At 37.8% G+C, this 14,135-nt stretch overlaps 1 protein-coding gene across 11 annotated transcripts in view; it reads right to left on the minus strand.

The window, feature by feature from the left end:
• UTRN (utrophin) overlaps nucleotides 1–14,135 on the minus strand; it is a 374,743-nt gene that overhangs the window by 246,815 nt on the left and 113,793 nt on the right. For 8 of the 11 annotated variants that reach the window (XM_040553278.1, XM_040553280.1, XM_040553275.1 and 5 more), the window contains 11 exons: nucleotides 13,455–13,616; nucleotides 12,952–13,080; nucleotides 12,310–12,483; nucleotides 11,523–11,678; nucleotides 10,292–10,462; nucleotides 8,793–8,972; nucleotides 6,143–6,271; nucleotides 5,826–5,996; nucleotides 5,478–5,627; nucleotides 4,903–5,040; nucleotides 3,912–4,064 (listed from right to left, as the gene is read on the minus strand). In XM_040553278.1, coding sequence (XP_040409212.1) covers nucleotides 3,912–4,064; nucleotides 4,903–5,040; nucleotides 5,478–5,627; nucleotides 5,826–5,996; nucleotides 6,143–6,271; nucleotides 8,793–8,972; nucleotides 10,292–10,462; nucleotides 11,523–11,678; nucleotides 12,310–12,483; nucleotides 12,952–13,080; nucleotides 13,455–13,616 — 1,713 coding nt within the window. Of the gene's footprint in view, nucleotides 1–1,643; nucleotides 1,665–2,250; nucleotides 2,270–2,501; nucleotides 2,675–3,911; nucleotides 4,065–4,902; nucleotides 5,041–5,477; nucleotides 5,628–5,825; nucleotides 5,997–6,142; nucleotides 6,272–8,792; nucleotides 8,973–10,291; nucleotides 10,463–11,522; nucleotides 11,679–12,309; nucleotides 12,484–12,951; nucleotides 13,081–13,454; nucleotides 13,617–14,135 lie in introns of those variants that run through there. The other 3 variants (XM_040553283.1, XM_040553286.1, XM_040553285.1) reach the window with 3 other exon arrangements.

A 14,135-nucleotide genomic window follows, 5' to 3' on the forward strand; every position in this document is an offset into this window, starting at 1 on the left:
TTCCAGCTGCCTCCCATCACCAAGATGATGTTTCCTTCTTTCACAACCCTCCTTCTAAGGGAGAACATATGTAAGTGTTGTAAACTACAGCTGAGTTTTAGGAGTTCTGCTGTTCTCTACCTTGCACCGCAGACTGGCAGCTTCTAAATCACAGCACTAAGCATTAAAAACTGCAGGAGCAGAAATTTGACACAACTATGTCTCATGCAGTGCAAACACCTAAATCTCAGACACCTTTTTTTTTCTTTTCAAACCACACAAGCAAACTGTTTTCTGAGGCAAACACAAATAAAAAGTTAATCAAAGATTATTTAGGAGGAGATCTGACTGGATGTCTTAACTGCTCTTTTCTGTTTAATTTTGGTGGTTAGAGAACATGTTTATTAAATTTGCCCTCTCTTTATATACTAGGAAAAATATAGCACTGGGGAAGATTGGGGAATATTGGGGAATATAAGTGCACATCCTATAAACAAGGGCTCTGAATGAGAGCTGCTAAAAATAATTTTAATTCAGTGGCCAAATAAATGTTTCCTCACATATTTAGCATCTATTTTAACATGCAGTTTAATATTTTGTTTCAGATGTCCTCTTTCCTCTTTCACATTTAAATATATTTTGAAACAAAACCTACCAAAGATTCAGCCTAAGGAGATACTCTGACTTGCTTCCAAAGTAGATTTTGGAAAATACCGCCCAAGAAATTGACATAAAATACTATGTTAAAAAAAAAAAAAAAAAAAAAAAGAGCTTTAACCAAAAGCATTTAACCCAGTCTTATCTCAGATCACCACACATTACTTATTCTCTTTGCAAATAAATACCCTTCTGATTAGAAAATGTCCACTTCTTAACCAATCCTTGCCCCTTCTTTCTCTCACTCAAAATATTTCATAGCCAGTTTCTGAGAAAGATTTGCTGAAGCTAAACTCTTGCGACCATTTTATTTGTTCTTCTGGCTTAATTAATGAAGTCAGTAAACAACATATTTGTGGACAACATAGCTAATGGTTCCTACTTAAGTAATCCAGAACTTCCCCTGTAAAAAGCACAACAGGCAAACAAACATGTTTGCTTTATTACAGGAATAACACTTGTCTGTGTTTTAGTTTGTAAGAAAAACTGCACTGTGCATTAAGCAGCAAATTTGTTTACCATCTGCAAAACTATCATTTTCACTTCAGAACAGCTTTCTAAAACGTGGAAAACTGTCTCAGGAACTTTAGTCAACTAATTACCTCTGCAATCTAGGTTTTAATTTTTCCTTCCCCTCATTCTCAGCTAAGCCAGAAATATCAATATTACTCAAATAAATACTAAAGCAAGGTTAGAAAAGAAGCAACTTGAGGTGATACACAACATCCCTACAAATTTCCAACATGGACTTTTCTAGCTAACACATGGGGATTGCAAAGCAAAGGTTATTCAGAAGTACTTGATATGCAGAAGGATTACCAATATTTCAGAGATACCTGTAGCCCTATAACCCCTAGAAGTATACGTGATGAGTATTACTTATGATCCAGCTACTTCCAGCAAATCAATGTATGGATATGGCCTTCAAGCACTATAAGTAAGTTCTCCCCTCCATACTCATTCACAGAACTGAATGTATACATAAAGCCTTAATTGGAGTCTTCTACCTAGCTTGGTTGCTGAAATCTTTCTTTCCCTGTTCCAAATAGTAGTTTCTCTTCCTCTTCTGCCTGCAACTTCTTTACATCAAGGTGAAGTGTTGAGCCAGCTCAACACTGGTGGGCCAGGATTTCATTTAATGCTTCTCAGCTATGAGTTCAGATGAGCAAAAGGGACTGCAATTTGTTATTTGGTAGTCTGGGGGCCCTATGGATACATCCAAGTCTTCCCTTTCCCCACCTTCATCATCCCTTACTGACTAACAGAGGCAGGGCACAGGTTAGATGGTAACAATTAGGAGTAGAGGGGTGTTCTTACAGAATTTTAATATTAGGATTCCTCCTAATCTTGAGAGCAAGTCAAGTCTGTTACCTCCAAGGGAATTCTGAAGCAACCGTGTTCACATAAGGTGATGATCTTTCTTCAGAACACTATTACTCCCTACAAAAACTGTATAGTCCCTAGTTAAAATTAAATAAATAAATATAAATAAATAAATAAATAAATAAATAGGAGAAAAAGAAGCAGCCTCGGGGCACATCCTTCCTGGCAAGTGTTCAAGATCAATTAATAAAGCAGAGGAGAAAACAAACCACAAAAGTAAAACATGGTCACCTGAGGCAGGCTGGCTTACCACTCAAATACCAGAAGGCTAGAGGCACAGACACCTGAAGGAAAAGCCACAGTTTCAGTTTCACAGCAGTAATGAAAACTGCTCTGGTCCCTTTCTAAAAGCCCAGCTGACACAGGCAGACTAGGAACTACATCTAGAACTGTGAGGATGTTGTTACATAATTTAACTAATTCTGAGCAAAGACAACGTTCCTCAAGCCATCATCTATTGTAATTGCTGTTGCAATCTGTACATGATCTTCTGCATTCAGCCCCAAAATACCAAGATGCAGTAATTCAAGAATTCCCTCTATCCAGAAATGCCAAGGATCAGCTGCAGTATATCCCTAAATACAAGGGCTTTATGGAAGCCAAAGGAACTTCCTTAGAGGAGACCAGTTAAGCAACAGGGACAAGGAGGGCCAGTCTGCGGCACAACTGGACCGTTCCCACCATGGAAAAACATCTAGGAACACATTTTCTTCTTTTCAAGATGACAAGTGATTCACTCAGGAAGCAGCTGATGGTCAAACAGACAACTGAATCATATTGCTTTACTTCAAAGATGGCAGGACCCTTCCAAGGACAGCAGACTGCCTGCCACAACTCGACAGCAATCGCAGGCAGCTGGAGCCACACAGCACTACAGCTGTGAATAAAGAGCACCACATTACAATTTCATGGTGTGAGTCTCACAGGGAACCAGAGCATTTTACCCCTGCCTCCATGTTAATTGGTGCTGGATTAAAAAGTTACAGAGCAGTCAAAAAGAGGTTGATTGGTTTTAATTACAAAGCTTCATATGCAGAAACTGAAGTACCTGACAGATTGCCTAGCCCCCAAGCCTGTCCAAGAAATTACTGTTTCACAAGGCTCCTCACTGTTATTGCCTAAAATATTAAAGTAATTACCATGCAGGCACAGTGTTCTGAAGTGTGCAAGACAGAATAAAATACAACTATGCAAGACAAATAAAATACAATACAAAATACACACACCACTGAAGGTATCTGTACCCTCAGCAACTAAGACATACAGCTTTTGGGGAGGTAAATTTTATCAGACCCTGACATCCTATTAAATCTGTTGTGAAACTGTTTGTCAAGACTCGCTCACACACACTGTGATACATAACTCTTCTCATCAGAAACTCTTCAACCTTTGTCATTTTTTTAATCTTCATTGTGTACAGTAGTATTAATCACACGAGGGTATTTCTCACTCCATAAGCACATGAAGCAGTGAAAGGAAACATCAGAGTAGTTACAATATTGCTACCACTGCATGCAGAGGCACCGAATCTAAGCCTTAAACAGGCTTTTATCATAACTGCACCAACCTGACTTTGAACCAAGCTATTTAAATCAGGGTATCAAAAACAGATAAACATATTCCCCGTGTGCAAGACTGACAAGAGAAACTGTCTTGATTTAACCACTCTAAGACTTGGGCCTGATGGCTGGAGCATTTTGAACCTACGTTTACCAGGTGGAAAACTCCAACTGGTATATGCAGATCATTTCCTACTGAAAAACGAATGCTGTTATTTTGAACACACTTCCTCCCAATAAATTATCAACAGAATAGCCGTAAACCCTAATATATCTCTAAAGTTCATAAATAGCCTTCACTCTGTTTGCTCTAAGGAAAAAAGTCTCATTTACCTGCAGTTTTTGTTCATCTTCCATTCCTTGCAGCCCTGACATACGGGGCTCGGTCTCATCCAGCCACTTCATTAGAGTGTCATGGTCCTTCTTGTACTGGGAAAACACTGGAGAAAGTTCCACCACCTGCCTCCTTTGAAATGACCTGCACTCCTACAATCCAATGTAATGGGAAAAACAGTATGAGAAGAGGGAAGTAATGAACAGGATAGGTCTTATTTATCTTAAAAACAAACTATCCGAAGAATTCATTTGATGAGAGAAATTCCAAAATATACAACAGTAGAAGCCATTTAATTTTTTAAAAATAGACATATTCTATTTATCTGCACAGATCGTATCAAAGCCTGCCTAACAGTCTTATTCTGTCTTTGAGCTACACCTCATCTGAGCTATACCTCATCTTACCAACTCTAATATTCAGGTGAGCTGAAAGGAGTATAAGAATATAGATTCCCTCTGTCCTACAAAAAATCATTTCTAATACGATGTGTGTAAAAGCACCACTACATACTAGAGTCAGCAATTGCTGATAATACCCACTACAGCAACAGAGAGAAATTCGGGGTCACTTCCACTTGAGAACTCCATGAATATGTTTGTGTACATGCATCTATAAGCTACTTTTAACACAGCCCTGTGGTGGAGATAAATCCTTGCCAGAGGGCCAGCAAAGACATCTGGAGCAAATGCCCAGTTGCCTGCACCCATCTGTGTAAAGACACATTTACACCCTGGATGTATCCATAGGGTGGCCCTCTGTGAAGCTGTAAAAAGGACTTCAACATCAAAACCACTACCCCAAAACTCTGTAATGACAAAATTCATATTTTGGAATTGTAAAGATTCAGAGTCATGTGTGTGCATGCACATTTAACTCTTCCACGGAGACTCTTACACACTAAAAAAAGTTATAACCAGATTGTAAGTTGGATACCAAAGGGAAGACAGCAAAAGTGTGCTCTAACTGTAATAATTATTGTAATCATACCTGTACATTGTTGTACTTAGCCTGCAGAAGCAACAGCTGCATGCGGATCTTCTCTCTCTTACTGTCCTCCATAGGCTGCTGTAACAGCTGCCCTCCTCTCTGTAAAACCTCCTCGATGTGAGCTCTTTCTTGATCCAGCTAAGTTCAGACAATTAGATGGGAAGAAGAGGAGAAGAAGGAGGAAGAAGAGGAGAGGGAGGGGGGAAAAAAAAAAAAAAACATTTTGCACCGTATTACTTTCACAGTAAGCAAACCTTGTAAACAGCTACTTTGAATAGAAGAGGAGGAAAGAGATGTACATCAGATTTCACTACCTGGCACAGATTATGTAAAACCATGATAAAAATACAGACTGACACAGCACTAGTTACTCTTAAAGCATGAACCAAGAAGAAAGAGCAGCTATGGGAAAAGTATAGGAAAACTGTAGAATCTTTCAGTCTAGTGATTCCCTTCATTTTTGAGTCCTACCTTAAAAAGACTTTATCAGAAGAATTCCCCCTGGTAGTCAGAGGGAACGTAACATGGACAAAACAGATTTAGTCAGTTATTTAATTCTTCCATTGCTCACAAACCTTTTCATCTCCCTCACTCAACTCCTGATGCTTTTCCACAACTTTTAACATGTTCTGCAAGTCACTCTCAAATTTTTCCAGGTCTGGAAAAGCCACTCTGACTTCATGAGGCTCTGACGTGACTGGCAGTCGTTCTTGTCCAACAAGCATCTGCAAAGTAACAACAAAAAAAATGTACAAGAAAATCTTTTGTAAAGATCTACACTTAACAGAGAATCAAAAGCAGGTAAGTGACATTTTAACACAGATCTATTTCCCAAAGTATCTGTCATTGTTTTGACACCCAATGCATGTTTTGTGACACTCTCCTCACCTCACCCAATGCATGTTTTGTGACACACTCCTCACCTTGGCACTTTTGATGTGCTGAGAGACCTTCTCAAAGTTACGGTTCAGTTCTGCCAGCTTGGGTTCAACAAGTTCACGGCATGACACTCCTCGACCATTCATTAGGATGATAGCCTGATCACGCACATGATCCACTCTCAGACTAACATCATCTAATTCAGATGTTAAACGCTAAGTGAAAGAAAAAGCAAATGGTTACACCAGGAAAGGGAAAAAATATTAACAAAAAAACAAATCAGGCAGCAGACCTGAACTGATTTAATTTAGAATCCAAAATTGACTTGACAGCTTCCCCCTTAAAATGCAAGACTTCCTACCTTCACAGTCTCCTCCTTTTTGCTTGCTGACTTTTTCTCAATCTCATCCAAAAGAGCTTCAGCCTGATATAGCCAAGTACTTATGTGGGCAACATTTTCATCAAAGATTTCCAGCTGACTCTGATGATTCTGGAAAAAGATTAAAAAGATCTATCAATGTGAAAAGAAAACAAAAACAAAACAAAAAAAAAAACACAATTCTGAGTAGAAAGTAGATCAGTGGAATAGAAACTGTTATGAATACACCTTGTAAAGAAACACTGAAAATTGGATTGTACCTTTCACCTTCAGTAGGTATTTACAAGATTGCAATTTTCATTCCAGACCCTTCAATATTATTGTTCATAATTCATAGAAAGAGAAACAGAAATAGCTGACCTGGTTTGTCCAAATACAGACATACAGTGTATTACAACATTACAGCCAGACCACGCCTCTCTCAACCAAACACATTTTTTCAGTTATTGGTAGCAGAAAGAACAGTACTCGTTATGTGTGGTTAGTTTGGCTTTTTTTTTTTTTTTTTAAACCAGAAGTGTATTACAACAAAATCTACAAATCATAATATATGCAGGTTTTCATATTTTACTGATTACATTAAAATATTTCTTCCTCTTGAGAAAAAACACATTATTGACATTTTAATTGGGCTTCCTTTCTTATGCAGTCGGAAATTGTAATGTTAGGTCCAAAAGACAGAAACACATTTTTTCTGTCTACAGGTATGGGCAAATTCCAAAGTTCTCATAGGAAGGTCTTAACAGAAATAGCAGTAATATTTTATGAAAAGATTTATGCCTTTACAAGGAAAGAATAATCTAGGAACAGAAAAGAGGAGACAAAGGAAAATAGGCTGAAAGACATAATACGAAAAGGCAAATTTTTGGACTTGAAGATTAATTTGCAAGACTGTTTACCATATATGAAACCTCGTCAGCTGTGAAGAGGAGAAAAAGGTAGAAAGATGTAGTAGCAACTACATTTACCCAAAATTTGACAGCTATTAGCAAAAAAATGCAGCCATGAAATGTTCAAGAAGAGTTACTTCCTGTAAACACAGAAGCAGTTGGTCAAAATCCTGATGGACAGGCATCAGGATTGATGGTACATTTCTGATCATCTAAGATGAAGCAAATCTATTGTATTTAGTGAAGTATCATCCTGCTTAAGCATGCAGCTTATTATTCAAATAAAGAGGAGCTGAGCTTTTGCTTTTTTAGACAAACACCAATAAAGGGAGGAGAAGGAGGGGAGGATCGCTCTCTGTATTAACAAACTTGTTTCTTCCCCTACAGAAAGAACAATTTAATCTAACAGTACACAAGGGTAATAAAATTAATTTAGAAGGCTTTTAGTTGTGGCTCATTCTTGCAGCATTATAAAGGTAAACTACCTTACTATTCCTAAAATGGACATCATCAGATTATGAAACGAATTTTATCACCTGCAACAGGCACTGAACAGGATCCACAAGACTCATCTTCTAGGTCTTTCCCAAAGTTTCCACAGGTTCAGCCCATATCACCTTCTGAAGGACGAATATCAAACTAGCTGAACACAGCAATACCCTATCTGAAAATGTCAGTCTGATACGAAGATCAGTTGTAGACTCTTTCATGTCCATTTAGCAAAACTTGCAGCCTTAGGCTGCAATACACTTAGTCTTCTGTTTATTCAGCCAAACAGACACAGGTGGCCTCAATTCAGAGTTGGCATATGCTTAAACATTTATACTTATGGGCTGTCCGAAAGAGCAATAGGCTGATAGAGGGTCCCAAGTGCTTTGTTGAAAACAACTAGGAAGTTATCAAATGCCTACTAAACAGCCATGATTTGGGTGCCAAGGAAGGCTATCAACACAGAAACACTCTCTTCACGCTAGAGCTTGCAGAGAGGTTTCTTCCAGTCTGAATAAGAGAAGCACACAGAGCAACCTCTGGGAAAGCAATCCTTTTGGGGTTAGTTTTATTAGTTTTGTTTTTCTAGTTCGTTTTCTATTTACGTCAATAAATCCAGGACCTTAAAGAAAGTTACACAGAACACACAAGATCCGTCTTCTGGGCTCTCAGTAAGCTGCTATGAAACAGCTACTTGGAAGAAAATTAACTCTATCCTAGCTGAAACCAGGACAGTTCACTAAGCATATTTCCATAGAAAAGACAAAGTCATATCACAAAGTCTAGGGAAAGTGAAAACCCAGAAAAGAGTCCTAGCACTGATGCCAGGAGAAAGAAAGACAAACAAAAGTAGAACTAAGCCAACAGCTTTATTCTCTGCAACTAAAGCAAGTTATTCCCACTTAGTCAAGTTAACAGTCTGCCTGGGATGTCTACCTAACTTCACCACTCTCACATCCATATGCCACATTTTCATCTCCTACCCACTGAGCGTTACCCAGTTCTACTGAGCACATGGCACCAATGCCTATCAGCATGTCTAAAACCTTGCGAAATAGTTTCTCACATTCCTCATTGCGTATCCCCTCCACAATCACCTCTTCATCTGCATAGAATGGATTTCTGGTTACTATGTTCCTTTAAGACCATGAGGCACCATAGAAGCTTAGCATCTCAGCAAAGTGACACAAATTCCAATTCCTCCAAGTGTGCGAAGGGAAAACCACTTGCAGTATTTGTCACAAGCAACTTACCAACAAGGTGTCACACCAGTCCTCAGTCCAAGTCCGAACTCTGCTCCAGCCAGCATTTAGGACACAAAGCTTCTCCTCTAAGGAAGTCTCACTCCCTTCCACAAGAGCCTGGAGTGCAGTGCAGCTTTCTGTGATGCTCTTCAGATCAGCCTTCCTCCTCTCCAGCTCTCTCAGCACATTCTGAAACAAGAAGGAACCATTCACAGCACGCTGCAAACTACTCCCAGTCACAAAGGCAAGTGAGCCAGACATAAGAATTAAATAATATGCCATCTCTTGAATATCAGTGTATAGTTTCTATACAGAAAGCAGCATCTTCTGCCATGCAATATCTCCAATTATTATTGATAACATCCAGCTATTTAGAAAACTCTTTGAAGTCAGTGTACAGTGTGTGAAAGAATGCATTTAATCACAAATAATGTCTGGAGCTTCTTGAACATCTTATTACCTGTGAGTTAAATAATTTATTTTAGTTTATTATCTTAGAGAAAGCAAAAACCTTCCAAATTGCTACATTCTAAAATTACCTCCAGAAAACCTTAGGATGGAAAGGACTACTTTTCATGCAACATAAAGGGTTTGCCCTCCTGGTGGTGCAGCATAAGAGCTCATGAATTATTTGCATTTCTTACAAAGGTATAAGTAAATATATTTCAGTAACTATTGCACATGCCTGTTTAGAAATAAATCTTAGGAATACTCCCACAGCAGAAGTGTAGTACTAATGATTGTTAATCTTGAGTCAAACTGGTGAGAACAGATTTTAATTAGATGCTTTTCTAATTTTGTAAGCTTGAAATTTTAAGATTGTTCACAGACCTACTCCAAAAGGAAAAGGTATCTCCAAAAGGACAGAAATCAAAGACTGGAAAGATCAGAATTGCTGGAGTGTATCAATTGACATTTATTCCTAACTCCAACCATCACACATACAAGTTTCCCCAGTGCAAGAAAATGGATGCTTTTCTTCAGAATAATTAGAACTCATTCTTCTCCTTCTCTGAAAAGTTCCAGTTTATGGATATAAAAGAAAATAAGGAAATATTGGAGCTTCTTGTTTTACAAAGTCAATTTTGAAGACAGAGCTGTTTCAATTAAAAGTTAAAAACTTAACTTCTCATTAAAAACACTTAAGAGTTTTCAATTTGCTGTCCCAGTAAAATATTTTATACGGCCCCAAATTATATTTCCTGAGAATTACAAATATTACACCTATGAACTGGTAGAGACACACTAAGTCACCTAGATACTATTAATACTAAATATGCAGTAATATCTTTTAGTTTTTCACTGGGCATCTGAGTCAAGATGCCTGAGATGAAACAGATTACATTCAGTAAGCTACTGTATATGACCTACTGAATCTACTAAAATTTCATCATGAGATGGGATTTAGGAACAAATTACAGGGATTTAAATTCTCAGTCATTTCTGCATAGCATTGATGTAATGTTAAAAATGTTAATTTATTCTACATATTTTTAAAGCATGCTCACCTTAGCCCAGGCAATTTCTGAATCCAGATCAGAAAGCAAGCTCTCTGAAGTGGACTTCTGCACTAGCTCTCCCTCAGTGGTAGCTAGCCACTCTGACAAAGAGGAAGCCTCTTTCCTCATTTTGCGTGCCAGCTGAGATGCTCTTTCAAGGTCTTGTTTTCCTTCTGTGACCTACAACAAGAAAAATAAAACAAAGAAAACAAAAAAGAATTTAAAAGAGCAAAAATGAAAGGGCTAATCAACTAAAATATTCACTTGAATACATCAAATCTTGGCATTTTAAAGCTGCCTTGCACTACGAAGGACCCTGAAAAATTGGTTATAAACATCAGAACTTTACTATATAAAGCAGAATACATAAAACCAGAACAATTTTAAATTCAGATACACTTTAAAAAAAATGCACACCACTTATTTATAGCTAATAATAATAATAATCACCAAACTGAAGTTTAAACTATGTTTGTTATGACCTTTAACCAAAACTGAAGGGGATATAGAATGCAACTACACACACTCACATAGATAAAATTCAGATATTTTTTTTTTGCATTTTTTGGACAGACCTGATACAGAAAGCTATAAAGAAAAGTTTCACTGAAAATCTAGTCTGCCCTTGAAAACCACTCAGTAAAGTGAATATGAAATGTGATGTTTGCTGCAGTATAATCAATTCCATTTCACACTGCCTATACAATTAGTCTGGTCAAACTTTAACACTTGAGAATAAAACCAACCACAGAAGTCAGAATCAATTGACATTTCAAAAAATTGTTCTTTCTCAATTTAATGTTTGCATGTACTTATTGAAAATGATACACTCTTTGAAGATCTAAAAAAATAAATTCGGAGACGCAAACAAAATTGTCATCTTATACTGTAAATAACCCTGCCTTTCTGTCCTTCCCTAATTTATTGTCCTCATATGTTACCAGCACAGGTTCCACTAGAATACCCACCTTGAGCATTCTGCACTTTACAAAAGTAAAATACTTTCTAAGGCCCATTTCAACAACGTCATCTATGCATTTACCCACAGAACATTGAACAGGCCCAAGTCTGCTTCAACATCTGTCTTAATTTTGGCAGGAAAAAAAATTTCCCCTGGAAATGTACGTAGCAAATAGCCTATCAGTTGCAGAATCATAGTAAAATGTCATCTGACATCAAAACAATAAAGAAGGGAATGTACATGCACATAAGTGGTCGCATATAGATTTAGTTTTCTTACCTGTGCCCCCAAGTCATTGTAAAGAAATTTCAGTGCTGTCAGTTGTTCATCCATTCCTTTGGGATTATCTGTCTGTTGCTTCTGTACAATTTGCCTTCCTGTCTTGATGACAGTTTCAACCTCCAATTTCACCTCACTGAGGGTTTTATAGAGTTTCTAAAAGCACAAATATGTACAATAGTGATTTATTTGTAGTTCAAATTTTCAGATTGCTTGATTTGGTGTAATTAAAGTCTGAGCTGTGGATTAAGAGCAAATCAAAACAGGTAACAGTGGGCAATGAGAAGAATGTCTGTCAAGTATATTTCAACCTCGTGATGTTCCGTATTTTATTCCATTTTTACTTTCATTTTTACAAAAGTAAAATTTATCCCAATAGTTTAGCAGTGTTTACTCCATAACATCAACACATACTGCAAGGCTAATACTGTGGTCTGTACTAGATCTTATGTATAGTATTTAAACAAAACAAATACAAAGAACCAAGCAAACTTGCCCCTGGAGTCATGCCTCTTCAACTATCATGAGCCAGGGAGAGGAGTTTATAAAACTCGGGTATTCCACCACATCTTGTGATCAACAAGCCACTACTTCTATGTCCATATTCTCACTCAAAATAAGTATAGGCTTTTAGTTTTCAATTGTTCTGTTGGTGTTTCATGAAAAGTTATAGCAGTGTTTCCTTCAATCAGGAACTGAAGCTAAGTTTCCTCAGGAGAGGGTTTAGGCTAGAAGAATCACACGTTAAAGAACCAATCCCGGTGACTTATGAACACTGTATACTTACCATGCACCTGTCCAGATGAGCTTGGATTACATCCGGGTCAGTATCCTTCACATCCAAGACATGAAGTTCTGCTTTTACACCATCTAACACCCGCTCACAATCTAACATACGCTGCTCAAAGTTGGCAGGTTTCTGAAAAAGCTGATACTTTGTAGACACTTCACGAAGTTTTCTCTGTTTTAATGAACATTATGTTAAAAAAAGACTTAAATTAATATTTGTACTTTAATAAAATATTTAAAGCATCTCACTCTGCAGGTTTTAACCCATCTCTCATGCCACCACAACTCAGTATGCACGTCAACACCATTTGCAAAGCCAAATTCCTTCACTTATTTCTAATCTCTGTGGTGCACAAGAGCTATAATTCTCTCTTTCACTTTCAAACCATACATCCTACTAAAATGTGGAGACTTTTTAACTTTCAGTATTTTTTCTATGATACTTATGGGATTTCAGCTTCTTTATTGAATTCATTTAGTCGTCCTTGTTTCCTAATGATAGCATGTAAAACCATATGCTCTTTATCTTAGAGATTTGGTCAAACACACCAAGTAATTTACGGGCTGACAATAGCAGTGTGTAATTGAAAACCACCAGCTCTTCAACTTTAAATTCTGAGTGTGACCCTCATATTTTTACCTGCAGAGCATCCAGCTGAGTTCCACCTCGGGGAGATCTGCGTTCAGGTGAAGCAGGAGGGAAAGTGCGAGCACTTTTCTTGAGCTCCTCTAAGGTAGACTCATGAGCTGCTATCTCAGCCTGAATTTTCTGCCACATCATAAAAACAAAGGAAAAAAATGTTACAGGACATCCAGAGGAGAGGGGAAGAGGAGTATAGTTATCGCTTACTAGTTACCGCTTACCACCAGAAGTAAATCTGCTCTGTAAAAGTTAAATGCTATCCAGCATTTATTTTGTTTTAAATTTAAGTATTTAAAATATGGCTCTGGTCACAGCTTGCTAAATTGAAAGCTATTAAGATTGTTATGCAATACTACTTTCTTAAAACAGGAAAACAGTCCAAATTACAACAGCTTTCACTTAGTACATCAGCACAGGACTGAAATGAATTATTACATCTAAGCTGAGCACTATTAACTGAAATTTAAACTGCTTTCTAGTGGAAAGCTATACTGTAATACCTGGGCCTCCTGGGGCATCTGAAAGGCATCTATCCTATCAGTCAGATATGAAGTCAGCTGTCTGTCCAGTTCTGTTAAGTTTTCTTGCAAGACCTGCAGCATGTGGTCGGTTTCTCGCATGGTCTGAAGCTGCTGTTCCAAGGCGATCTGCCGGCTTACCGCCTTAATGGGACAGAAAGGTAAGACAAGAGGAAGCAGTTGTTCATTAAGAATGATATTAATCTTTCTCAAAACAGGGTGGGGGAGATGCAAAAAAATTCTATGTCAGGAGGACTGTCTAAAAAACAAAAAAGCCTGCTATGTGATTTACACCAGCAACTGACAAACAAATAGTGACATGAGAGTTCTGCTGCTAGACATAAGACAGTGAAAACAGCCCTCTCCTGTCACCTCAGGAGGAAAGTATACTGTTATAATTAGACATTTCAAAAATTACCTAGTCATTGGGAATCAGGAATTTTGTAATACACTACAGCTTAGTATTGTTTCCTGTGTAAACCTGCACATTTTCTTTCAAAATAGTAAATTATGTCTTTCTGTTAAAGTGTGAAAACAGAGTTCACATTTCCTTCCCCCCATTGCTCCTCCCTTCAACACAAAAACTTCTAAGTTCATCTGAAACAGCACTACCTGCAAGGGAGCACAAATTCCCCATTAGCACACACAAGCCAGCAGGCGTGT

The sequence above is a fragment of the Cygnus olor genome, chromosome 3 (assembly GCF_009769625.2).
Source record: "Cygnus olor isolate bCygOlo1 chromosome 3, bCygOlo1.pri.v2, whole genome shotgun sequence".
NCBI classification, from domain to species: Eukaryota; Metazoa; Chordata; class Aves; order Anseriformes; family Anatidae; genus Cygnus; species Cygnus olor.